The 13,120-nt window shown below is 33.9% G+C and overlaps 1 protein-coding gene across 1 annotated transcript; it reads left to right on the plus strand.

The window, feature by feature from the left end:
* The first annotated feature begins 383 nt into the window (after positions 1–383).
* On the plus strand, positions 384–3,840 carry LOC102623412 (MDIS1-interacting receptor like kinase 2-like). Its single transcript, XM_006493763.4, has 2 exons — positions 384–3,245; positions 3,359–3,840. The coding sequence occupies exons 1-2, from the start codon at positions 521–523 to the stop codon at positions 3,649–3,651; spliced, it is 3,018 nt and encodes a 1,005-aa protein (XP_006493826.4). The 5' UTR covers positions 384–520; the 3' UTR covers positions 3,652–3,840.
* Positions 3,841–13,120: the final 9,280 nt, after the last annotated feature.

A 13,120-nucleotide genomic window follows, 5' to 3' on the forward strand; every position in this document is an offset into this window, starting at 1 on the left:
TTTAGATGACATCTTGGTAGATTGGACAAAAATGTACTATTTAGTCTTCATTAATTACACATAAATTTTTTAATTATGATGTTTAAAGTGTACGAAAGTTTGGAAAAATTTTAAAACTATGAGGTCTTAAATTTTTTCTTAACTTTTTCTTATTTTAAAATCTTGGAATAGAAAACTAACATATATACACACACACACAAAGCATTAATAAGGCCTCAATTGATAGATAACTAATAAAATTAATGAAAACCATTTTTTTTCCCTAACAACAACTAGTCTACTTTAGAGAGGTTGACACATTGACTTTTTGCCTCACCTCATTGATTCTATTACCTCATTTGCTCTCTTGAATGTATACTATAAATTTGCCTTCCAGTGCGTTTCTTTGTACATCCATCATTCCTAGATGTTTATTTCTATCTGCCTTGTCTAGCTAATCGTTAATTCTTGTTGTTCTCATCTTCAGTTGTTCTCTACTCTTTCTATAATTATTGAGTCTCAATCGATCTCCCACTACGCAATGGTGTTACCAAACTTGAGAAACGATTTACTAATTTTCTCACTGGTTTTTTTTATCCTCTTTTGTGTTTTAAATTTTCCACTAATTATTTCTTCTTATTATATGGAAGAATCCCACGCACTTCTCAGATGGAAAACTAGCCTTCAAAATCATAATAATGGATCTTCCCTATCTTCATGGACCGTTAACAATGTCACCAAAATAGGCCCGTGTGCTTGGGTTGGAATTCATTGCAACCATGGTGGAAGAGTCAATAGTATTAACCTCACAAATATAGGATTAAAAGGTACACTTCATGATTTCTCATTCTCCTCGTTTCCTCATCTTGCATATCTTGATCTTTGGAGCAATCAACTATTTGGAAACATCCCGCCTCAAATTGGTAACATTTCAAAACTCAAGTATCTTGATTTATCATCCAATTCGTTTTTTGGTGCCATACCACCACAAATTGGCCACCTAAGTTATCTTAAGACCCTTAACTTGTCCAAGAATAAGCTAAGTGGTTCAATTCCTCTTGAAGTAGGCAGATTAAGTTCTCTAAACAACCTTACTTTGTATGCAAATTGTTTGGAAGGTTTAATCCCGCATTCTCTAGGTAACTTGACCAACTTGGCTATCTTGTATCTTTATAACAATTCACTTTCTGGCTCAATTCCAAGTGAAATAGGAAATTTAAAGTTTCTTTCTCGCACAGCATTGAGCCACAATAAACTCAGTGGTTCAATTCCTCATTCTTTGGGCAATTTGAGCAACTTAGTTATCTTGTTTCTTGATAACAATTTACTTTTTGGTTTAATTCCAAGTGAATTAAGGAACTTGAAGTCTCTTTATTTTCTAGAATTGGGCAACAATAAACTTAGTGGCCCAATCCCCCATTTTTTTGGTAACCTAACCAACTTAGGTGTCTTGTATATTTATAATAATTTACTTTCTGGCTCAATTCCTTGTGAAATAGGAAACTTGAAGTTTCTCTCTGAGCTAAATTTGGGATTCAATAAACTCAGTAACTCAATCCCTGTTTCTTTGAGTAACTTAACCAACTTGGTTTTCTTGAGTTTCTATCAGAATTCACTTTCTGGTGCTATTCCTAAAGAATATCAGAACCTGGTGAAGTTGACTAAACTACTTTTAGGTAATAACCAATTTCAAGGTCCAATTCCCAATTTAAGAAATTTGACAAGCCTAGTAAGAGTACGTCTCAATAGAAACTATCTAACTGGTAACATATCTGAATCTTTTTATATTTATCCAAACTTAACTTTCATAGATCTTAGCCATAATAACTTTTATGGTGAAATCTCATCTGATTGGGGAAGATGCCCAAAGTTAGGCAGTTTAGATTTTTCTACAAATAATATTACTGGTAATATACCTTCTGAAATTGGATACTCATCTCAATTAGAAGTTCTTGATCTTTCATCAAATCATATTGTTGGCGAGATTCCAACAGAACTTGGCAAGCTTAGTTTTTTTATCAAGCTCATTTTGGCTCAAAATCAGCTTTCTGGACAGCTATCTCCAAAACTCGGGTTACTCGTTCAACTCGAGCACCTTGACTTGTCTTCAAATAGATTAAGTAATTCAATCCCAGAAAGTCTTGGCAACTTGGTCAAATTGCATTACTTAAATTTGAGTAATAATCATTTCAGTCGAGAAATTCCAATTAAATTGGAGGAGTTAATTCATCTTTCAGAGTTAGATTTGAGTTATAACTTTCTTGGAAGAGAAATACCATCTCAAATCTGCATTATGCAAAGCTTGGAGAAGCTGAATCTCTCCCACAATAGCCTCTCTGGTGTCATTCCAAGATGCTTTGAAGAAATGCATGGTCTGCAACACATTGACATATCCTACAATGAGTTACGAGGTCCAATTCCTAATAGCACAGCATTCAGAGATGCTCCAATAAAAGCGTTACAAGGGAACAAAGGATTATGTGGAGACTTCAAAGGACTTCCATTTTGCAAAGTATTAAAGTCAAACAAACAAGCTTCGAGAAAGATTTGGATTTTTGTGTTGTTCCCTCTCTTAGGGATTGTTGCTCTTTTAATTTCTTTGATTGGACTGTTCTTTAAGTTTCAACGAAGGAAGAATAAATCACAAACACAACAGAGTAGCCCTAGAAATACTCGGGGTTTGCTTTCAGTGTTAACATTTAAAGGAAAAATCGTGTATGAAGAAATTATTAGAGCAACAAATGACTTTGATGATGAGCATTGCATTGGAAAGGGTGGACAAGGAAGTGTTTACAAAGCTAAGCTAGCTTCTGGAGAAATCGTTGCAGTCAAGAAATTTCATTCGCCACTCTCAGGTGAGATGACATTTCAGCAAGAATTCTTGAATGAAGTCAAGGCTTTGACTGAGATACGACATCGTAATATTGTGAAGTTTTATGGCTTTTGTTCACATGCCCAACACTCCTTTATAGTTTATGAATATCTTGAAATGGGTAGCTTGGCCATGATCCTAAGCAATGATGCAGCTGCAAAAGATTTGGAATGGACACAGAGAATGAATGTGATAAAAGGTATAGCTGATGCATTGTCTTACATGCACAATGATTGTTTCCCACCAATTGTTCATCGAGATATATCTAGCAAAAATGTGCTGTTAGATTTCGAGAATGAAGCCCATGTTTCGGATTTTGGAATTGCCAAGTTTCTCAAGCCAGACTCATCTAATTTGACAGAACTTGCAGGCACATATGGATATGTTGCACCAGGTATGTAAATTATTATTGAAGCTTGTACAATATACTAATTAATATTAGCTTACTAGATTTCATGTAAAAATAATAATGATATAACAATAATTCTTTTTGTTTTTCTCTTTTAGAGCTTGCATACACAATGAAAGTTACTGAAAAGTGCGACGTGTACAGCTTTGGAGTGTTGACATTGGAAGTGATAAAGGGGAAGCATCTAGGAGACTTTATTTTCTCAATTTCCTCTTCATCTTTGAACTTGAACATAGCACTCGATGAAATGTTGGACCCTCGGCTTTCAACTCCATCGCGCAATGTTCAAGAGAAATTGATATCATTCGTGGAAGTTGCCATTTCATGCTTAGATGAGAGTCCTGAATCTAGACCAACCATGCAGAAGGTGTCTCAATTGTTGAAGATCTAGACAATTGAAGATTTAGTCAGGCTTGTGAATAGCTTATTTTTCAAAGTAACTGGTCTGGTCCTTTGAAATCGTTTTCTAGATTTTACCATATCACAAGGGGTAATGCTTGTAAGTCCTGTTGACTGGATGTATCTTTTTCATTTTATAAATAAAATCTTTCCTCACCTCACACGGTTTGAGGTTTAATAACCCAACAATGTTTGTGGTATGTCACTCCAAAACCGTTGCCTATTTTCAAACTTGCACCCTCAATTTCTCTTATTAGTTCAGTTAAAGCCCATCAACATACTATCAATTGGATGATGAGGTGCTCTATTACTAGAAGCAAAGCTTCTCTTTAAAAGAATTTCAAGTACATGATATTAGCAAATATGTTACAGTGTCTTCAAAATTTGTATTGTACATCCTAGATAGCTTGATAATGTTCTTATCTTAACCATTAGATGGTACACGTTGGGAAGCTTAACAAACATTCTCAGGAAGTATAACAAAAAAAAAATCAATGAAATAAGAAAAGATAGAATAGAAGAAATCTCCTTTCTTGACCCTTACGCATTGTGGGTTTAAATGGATACGGATTGGGAATTTCCCATAAAGAAATATAAATATCTATACCCATCCCTATCCTTTATATTCCCCTTATTATTTGATATCCAGCACATATTTTTTTTAAAATTATTAATTTTAAACTAAAAGACATACAATACCTCAATTTTATTATCTTAAGAATTTAAAAAAATCAGTTTCAAATTTTTCATTTATATATGTATATGTATATATAATGATTAATATGTTAATAGATAGGGATATTAAATATATTTCCGCACACAGACACACATATCGATTATTGATGATCAATGATGATTATGTTTTGTAAAATCCAAAATAAAGAACCTCTTTCAATTGATTTTTTTTCTTAAACTATAGGATTATTGTCTTTAAAATTGACTTTTGATATTTTTATTTGGGAGAGGGACTTTTGATATCCTCAAAACTTAAAATGCGGTAGCAATTGGCAAGCTGCTAATTTTACATTTTACGCTCTTTATCACATTATTTTATTTGCTATCCTTTTAAATAAGTGACCAATTTTAACATCAGGTTTAACAGTAGGTGGAGGCCAAAGTGTCATGTTCATACTCAACCCGTCTAACCAACTGACAATAAGCACTTTCTTTTAACGAGGGTTAAATTAGAATTATAGCAGGACACCTTCCCACATAAATATTTTGCCATTGCTAAGTATTATAAAAATAATAATTTACAAAATAAAAAAAGGCAAAAACAAAAACATCGTAGGTCAATACCTAGGTTAAAAAAGTCCCGATATTTTTATCTTATTATATCCGGATCCATAAGCTAAATCCGAGCTCAGATTTTGTCCTGCTCCGCAATCCTAAACCAACTGTAAATTGAAATTCTTTACCAACCTTGAATGCTTGGTAGGCATTTGGGTCGGGTATTTCGGGTTTGATTCGGTTGGTGTAACTCTTAGAACTGATGGTTTTAAATTTAAAAACCGATAGATTTTATTTCGGGTCAAGTGAACCCGAACCGAAATAAAAAGCCAATCGGGTTTGCCTAGAAAACAAAAAAAAATGTAAAGAAAAGCACAAAGCAATAGTCGCGAAATCGCTAAATCCAATTCTCCCTCTCTTCCTCCTCAACCTTCATAATGAAAACGACACACTCACACAGTCATACACACATCCAGTCCTAACTTTGCCTAAGCTATCAAACGCCCACGCTGCCAATGTTGTCAAATCCGTTCAAGTACGCTGGTGCTGCACTTAGCTGTCCTTGAGCTGGTTTTGCTTCTTCGTTCCCAGCTTTAGAAGCTGTCTTCTCTGCCATTCTTAAGCTAATTCAATTATTCGTTTTAGCTGCTGTTATATCTACCGATGCTACCATGGGCGGACCCAATGAAGGCCCAGGAGGGGCTTCAGCCCCCCCTGGGCCATTAAATTTTCTTTTAAATGTACCCCAAGCCCCTTCTAAAAAAGTTAGATAAATGAATTTAGACACATTTTTCATATATCAAAAGACTTGTAGTTCAATGTTAAGAGTGCTATTTAATGGTTTTAAAACCTTGGTTCAAATCCCATTAGCCACATTATTTTATTTTTTTAAATATTTTGTGGAAACTACTTCGAAAAATGATATTTTCACGCATTTAAAAAAAGAATTTATTACTATTATTATTTAGAATTTAAAAAAAAGTAATAAAATTTGAGTTTATAAGACTTAAAATGTATATAAGTGAACATTAAAAAAAATTAAATTAAATAATTTTTTTTAAAACTAAGCCCCCCCTCATTTTAGTTTCTGGGTCCGCCACTGGATGCTACCTATGTGTTCGCTCTACATTGTTAGTCGCACTAGGTAATTTCAAATTTACATACGTCTTATAGCAACTTCAAATGGTGCATGAATGGGACGGTTTATTGCAACTTTACATTTGTATAATGGCTGTTTCTAACTCAGTCGGGCATGGCCAAAAGGACTTGTTGAGGATGTGAAACGACCTGCCCCAAACCTCAGGGCGAATCTATCTAAACTCGTCTAACTGAATCGATAATAAATCTAATATCTAAGGATTTTATTGAAAAATTCGACGGAGTCCCTCATAAAATTAAAACATTCCCACACCTACAAAATTAAAAATAAACAATCCCAAGATAATTCAGTATTCAACCGATCTCCACAACAACTTCCTCAATCAACATACCAAATATCACCCAAAGATTATAATGTCAAAACATAATAAGTGATCCTTAATCACATATTACAATAAAATTATACAAATCCAAAATATCCCAACAAAATATATGTGATTCCTAACACCATCGCGTGACCATAATATTAAATTTAACTATCGTTGTTAGGTCGACTGATGTACCTACAAATCTCCTGTAGGGGGAGGGGAAATATAATAAAAACAGAATGAATATAAAACTCAATGAGTGGATATTAATTTTTAGAAAATAAATTTACTTAAAAATAATTTAATTCTTCTCTAAACAATCTCATCAAAATATCATAAGATTTTAAATAAACTTATTTAATTTAAATCATGCACTGAAATAATAATATTACATAAATCTGCATAAAATCAATAAAATCATCACACTTATAATATCGAACACTGAATACCAAAAACTATCACCAAACAAGTACTTAGGGGAATAATCTCATCATATTCGGACCTTGACGGACAGGCAATCAGGAAACCATCATGCCCCGGAGCTACAACGAATAGACGGGAAAATGCCATCTCATATCTCATATATCTCATCATATCTGTGCATGTATAATCTGGTCCCCTAAGGACAAGGTGCCCAAGCACACGGCCCAAAGCCTCTGTGTGTACTCAAACGAGCCCCAAAGGCCGATTTCTCATATGTATCATCATATCCCATATGTATCATCTTATCTCGTCTGTATCATTATATCTCATTTGTATCATCATATCTCATTTGTATCATCTGTATCTCAATATCTGTATCTCTGTAATCATCATACGCATGCATATGCCCCCAAAAGGTAAAAGCGCCCAAACACACAGTCCAAATCCTCTATGTATGTTCAGACGGGCCCTAAAGGCCTCTCATCTCATATCATTTGCATCACTATATCTGGAGGGGTAGGGTACTGTCCAATGATTTTGCAAACAACCTTTTATACACATGTACATAAACATATAATCACATCTGAAATCTCATTTCATTTCCTTGTAACATACTTGAAACACTTTATTCTCTTTAAAACTATTACCATGCATTTACTCAAAAACGATGCTAAAATCATTAATCAAACTCATTTTTAATAATAAATATCAGCACGTAGAATAAAATCCATTTATAGAAATCATTAAATCAGAACATTAAATACTTATTCATAAAAACATGTTGTACTGTATTGTAAAATCAGAATATATAATGAAAATAAATTTTGCATATTCCACTCATAGTGATAATGTTCGAACTCAGTATCGTCAACGTCTGCGAGTTTATTCTCGTCCGTAGATCCTCCTAATTCAAGGAAACGACATAATCATTTTCCGTAAATATGATATACAACTAATCTTACCAATAGAGCTCGAAACAAATATTCATTCATAATCAACTATTCCCGTATGCATAAAATTACCAAAATACCCCTGCATGCCAAAATCACTAAAATACCCCCGACATTAATATTTACCAAATTATCCTCATAATCCTAAATTACCAAGCTCCCTTCAATTCAAATAAAAAAAATAACCATAATGTCAAAAATTACGAAATTCCCCTCATAGTGTAAAATTACCAAAATGCCCTTAATAATTTAAATTACCGAATTACCCCCGAAATCTCAAATTACCTAACTGCCTTAGTCCAAAATTACTAAATTATCCACCGATTCCAAAAATTACAAACTTACCCCTAAAGTTTGTGAAATTACCGAATTGCCCTTGCCGGTCAACGATGACCGGAGTTCAATCAACGGCGAAGGGAAGCCCAGGTTTGATCGTTCTAATCTCAGTGAGTCCAATGGTGCCGGTAGTGACCATCCACGCGCGGCGACAGCGGCGGATTGAGCTTCCCAAGCCGCGAGCTTCCAAGTGGCCGATCAACGGCAATCCGACTGTTTCAGGTGACGGGGTTGTTTGGAAAATGACAAGGGTGAGCTGAGGAACAAGATTCAGGTTGTGGTGCGGCCTAAATCCGATGAAATCGACAGCGACGAAAACAGGTTGAGCCGCGGTCTTTCAAGCTTCGATCAACGGTGTTCTGGCCGTTTTTCGGCGGCGATGACAACGAGGATACGACCGGCATCGCTCAAGCTTCAGATCAGTACCAAGCTTAACCAGAACGGTGGCTGAAAAATGGGAGTTCGACCTGGGTCGGTTTCGCAGGTCAGCTTGGGTCAAACGGGTCAATCTCTCTTCCCTCGCGCGCCCCCTCTCTTTCCTTTTTTGGAAACTAGCTCCCCTCTTTCCATTTATAGAAACTAGCTTTTTTTTTTCAAGCTTACTACCAATTAAGCTAATGTCGGACCCGTGTTGAAATAAAATCCGACTACACACCTATTGAATTGTGTTCGAATTGTCTCAATTTTATGTCGTGACAAATTTAAAATGATCCAAACACGATTTATTTAATAAACGCATAACATTTAACAGTCACCACTCAAAATGTCGGATAATTGTGTTGTATCAACTTCACCGTAATAATTCGGAATAAGTCCGACAAATTTAAAATTAATGTCGAATGGAAAAAAATTAAATAATACACTTAATTATGAAAATTTAAAGTGCATATGTTACAAGAACCTTGGTTGGTTTTGCATTATTGATCTGACCATTAGAATATGTAATTTAGAAACTGATCTAGGGATTACAGTTTTGTTTTATTTAATAAAATCGTAGGTGTTAATTACTGAACTAGTTTGGATGAATACTTCTAATTTGTGCTTATTTAGGATTTTCTTTGAATTGGGTTTATGTCAATTTCTAGGGTTCTTTTGGTTATTATATAGACTTGATGTAGTTGATGACTATAAAACCCTAGGTGTAAATAAGGGCCTTTGTTTTGGCAGATTTAGTAGTAAATTAGTCCAGCTAACCTTAGAAATTACTGTTATTGTAATGCCTACGAATTAAAATCCATCTGAAGAACTATGCAGAAGAATTTTACTCATCTGAAGAACTATGCAGAAAAATTTTACTTTTATTTCTCATGTTGTCTGGTAATAAAAAATAAGCACTAATACAATGGATTGATGATTTCCATTAGTGTGGTTGACCTGTAAGTATGTTGTGTTAATTAAGTAGCTATTACAATTACGGTGTGTTCCTTGAGATATGTTTGCTTAGAATTACCACAATTGGTCAAAAAATAAATGTATAAATAAACTTGATCATACCTGCTAGTGTTGAAATTTTATGTGCTTATTGCTGCATTTTTCTTTTGCTAATATGAATACATTTAGTTTTCTATGGGCATGTTTGGTAGCCATCCCTTGCGAATGTTAACACCGTCAATCGAGAACAATCATTAACAATTTACGGCACCTGAGAAAAGAAGCCCTACGAATCAGTCAAAGAAGCCCCACGAAAATTTGCACCTATCAAGCTGTTGAAAATTTCATAGTTTTGTTAATAAAGTACTTATGTTCACTTTGCCTTTGAAGAGTTTGGTAGCAATGTTACTGTTTACTTAATCTTTAGGACATAATTACAATAGTGAAGAGTAGCTACAGTATCCGTAGGATAATGCCTTATTAATTCTTACTATTTGCTAAGTTTGTTATTGTACTGCCTATATAATGGCACTCTTAGTATGAATAAAGTATGTACTATTTTTCAGCTAATTTTCTAAGCTTGAGTGTTCATTTTATAACAATGGTATCAGAGTTAGTGAAAGATAAAATAGAGAGAGAAATAGTGTGCAATAGCAATAGTGATGGCAATGGGGCGGGTTTGGGGCAGGGATCATGATTCCCAAACCCGAACCCAAACCCAATTTAGAAGCAATCCCCAAACCCGCCCCATACCCAAAAAAATTATAATTGGGGATAATTCGGGTATGTCCCCAAAAATCCTTGAATTGAGCAAGGATTCAAAAGGGGACCCGATCCCCATTTAATTGTTTTCCCCAAAACCTCAGTAATTGGGTCCTTTTTTCCAAAAAAAAAATAATTTTGAATATACAAATTTAAAAACAAAATTACAAATAATTAAATTTTAACAGCCCCCAAATAAATGAAAACATAATAAATCTAAGCCTTCAACATAATTACAAATGATCAAATTTTACAAAATAAATCAAAATAATGCTAAGCTTTTAACATAAACTTGCAGTAGCTTCTCACAGCTGTCAACATTGATGTATATTCTATAATTCTTCATGAACCTATAACAAGATAAAAATAAAAACATGTTTTAACAATTTCAACTTAACCAATATTTTACAAAAGAATATAAACTAAAACTATATACCTCTACAACCTTTATATCTATTTTAATCTTTGGTTCCCCATCAAGAATCTTGCCATATGCCGGAGAAGTAGATGTCACAGCTAATAAAAAAATACAAATGAAAACCGAAATCAAGTTAGTTATTAGTTAATAAATAAAAATATAAAAATTAAAATGTAAAGCATATACCTCCACAAAGAGCACGTATCCAACTTTGACTACACATCAAAGCCTCCAATGTGCTTGGATGAAGTCTATTGCGATATGGACTTACAAATCCACCACCAGTTTTGAAATCATATTCAGCAGCAACAGTGGTAACCTCTCTCAATTTGAGACAATATAGGATAGTTACTACCATTCACCTTCTACCAAGTTAGAACATCAAAATGTTATTCAACATTAAACAGTACTAACTTTTCAACCAAATAAGTGTCTAGTTCATCCTTTACTTCCTCATTACCAACATTAAAAAACTAGTAAACCCTGAAATCCAATCAGCTAAACTCTTATGAGAACCTAAACTTCGCATAGAAGAGAAGTACTTAAAGAACTAGAGCTATGTTCAGGAGAACTAATAGCTGATGCATATCTAGCTTTGTACTCTTTCATTATACTTTGACAATCACCACACACTGTCTGGACACGAGAAGTAGCATCATCCCCATAAATCATGGAAAAGTAATACTCAACCAACTTAATTTTGAACCTAGGTTTAAAGATACATGCTATAGACAGTATTCCACTTATGTTGCCAATATTTATCAAACTTTTCAATCATTTTATGTGCTGTGATTCTAAATTCATCATACCTAGGAGTTGAAACCCACTCATTCAAGCGCAATCTAATAACACATACATGGTGCAAAAGTAGATTAAATGTTGGATAACTAGTACTAGAAAGCAATGTTGTACAATCATAAAAACATTTCAAATCATTTTCCAAGGCACTAGCTAATTGTCAATTATGCTCACTAGGTAAACACTTATATTGTCCATCAATTTTCTTCAAACGACAAAAAACATTCTTATAATGTAATGCAGAACATATCATAAGATATGTGGAATTCCATCTAGTTGGACAATCTTACACTAATTTCCTACCAGAAGTAATGCCTAATTTACATGCATTCTAATCAAATATTGATTTGCTTTTAATTGATGACCAAAAAATAAAACTCTTATGAATTTTTGCAATTAAATCACGAATTATATTTAAACCATCATTTACAATCAAATTCAGAATGTGGGCACAACAACGAACATGAAACCTTTGTCCACCAAAGATGAGATCCTTTTTATCAAGTGCCAACAACATAAAATCAATTATATGATCATTACTAGCAACATTGTCAACAGTGATGGAGGATAACTTACGCTCAATGTTGAGCTCCAACAACCGAACCCATCAGCTTATCATAAAGCACTTGGCTGTGTGAGAACCAGACACTTCCAAAAAGCTTTAAAAAAAGGAAATATAATCAGCAAGTGTAAAACTAATGTCTTAAAAATATTTCAAATTACATGCATTAAAGAACAGTAACACTAAGGTATAAAAACATTCAAATATTTTAAGCATAAAAATATTTTAACTCCGTAATGCCCAAGTGTCATCAATAAAGTGTGCAGTGATTGCAATATATGCTTTTGTTTGATTTTCTACCGTTCACATATCAATTGTAATGGCGATTCTACCTTGCGTTTGCTCCAATACACTGATATATTTGGCCCTTTCACACTCATACATGTCTAAAATCTCCTTTTTGATAGTATTTCGAGATACTATCTTTCACAATTGATTTAGAGAAGACATAACATCCCAAAGCCCTTGATGCTCTACAATACTCAAAGGGTACTCATGCATGACAATTGCGCATGCCATTTTTTTCCTCATAAAATTAGGAGCAAAATGAGTTTCGACCACAACCTTCCCTTTTTCATTGGTAGCTTTCTTTACTGGTGGGAATTCTGTGGCCTTCATTTTCATTTTCACTTGACATGTCTTTCAATGATTGTGCAAGTGCTTTGTTCCATCCGTACTCCTTGCTACCAATGCATTATTACAATAATTGCACACAGCCTTATTAATCCCATTAATTTCTTTCTTCTCAAAATGCTCCCACACAATTGACCTCAACCTTCCTCTACGTCGCAGCCCACCATGAGTAACACTAGTGGCTGAATCACCTTGAGTTTGATTACCATCATCATCCATTAAGTGTGGTGTGGGCAAGAACCCGACATATTGAATGTCAAACCTACAATCAATAATCTTAGACAAATATGTTAACGAAAATATCATCATATCCCCAAAAATAGAAAAATAGACGTACACATGCTAATGAAAATATATTTTTATACTAAATATAAAAATTAAAAAAATCTTAATTTATTGATTAAAATTTCTTAATTTGACGCTAGCTATTAGCTAGTGTTACGTACCTAATATATAATGTGATGCCTCTGGTCATACCAATTTTTATACTAAATGTAAAAATACGAAAAACA

This window comes from Citrus sinensis, chromosome 8 (genome assembly GCF_022201045.2).
Source record: "Citrus sinensis cultivar Valencia sweet orange chromosome 8, DVS_A1.0, whole genome shotgun sequence".
Lineage (NCBI taxonomy): Eukaryota > Viridiplantae > Streptophyta > Magnoliopsida > Sapindales > Rutaceae > Citrus > Citrus sinensis.

What these genes read in the sequence shown, in the direction of transcription:
- LOC102623412 (XM_006493763.4), top strand. Translation starts at nt 521, where the DNA reads ATGGTGTTACCAAACTTGAGAAACGATTTACTAATTTTCTCACTGGTT. An exon ending in ATATGGATATGTTGCACCAG is followed by an intron (nt 3,246 to 3,358) that starts GTATGTAAATTA and finishes TTTCTCTTTTAG; the next exon opens with AGCTTGCATACACAATGAAA.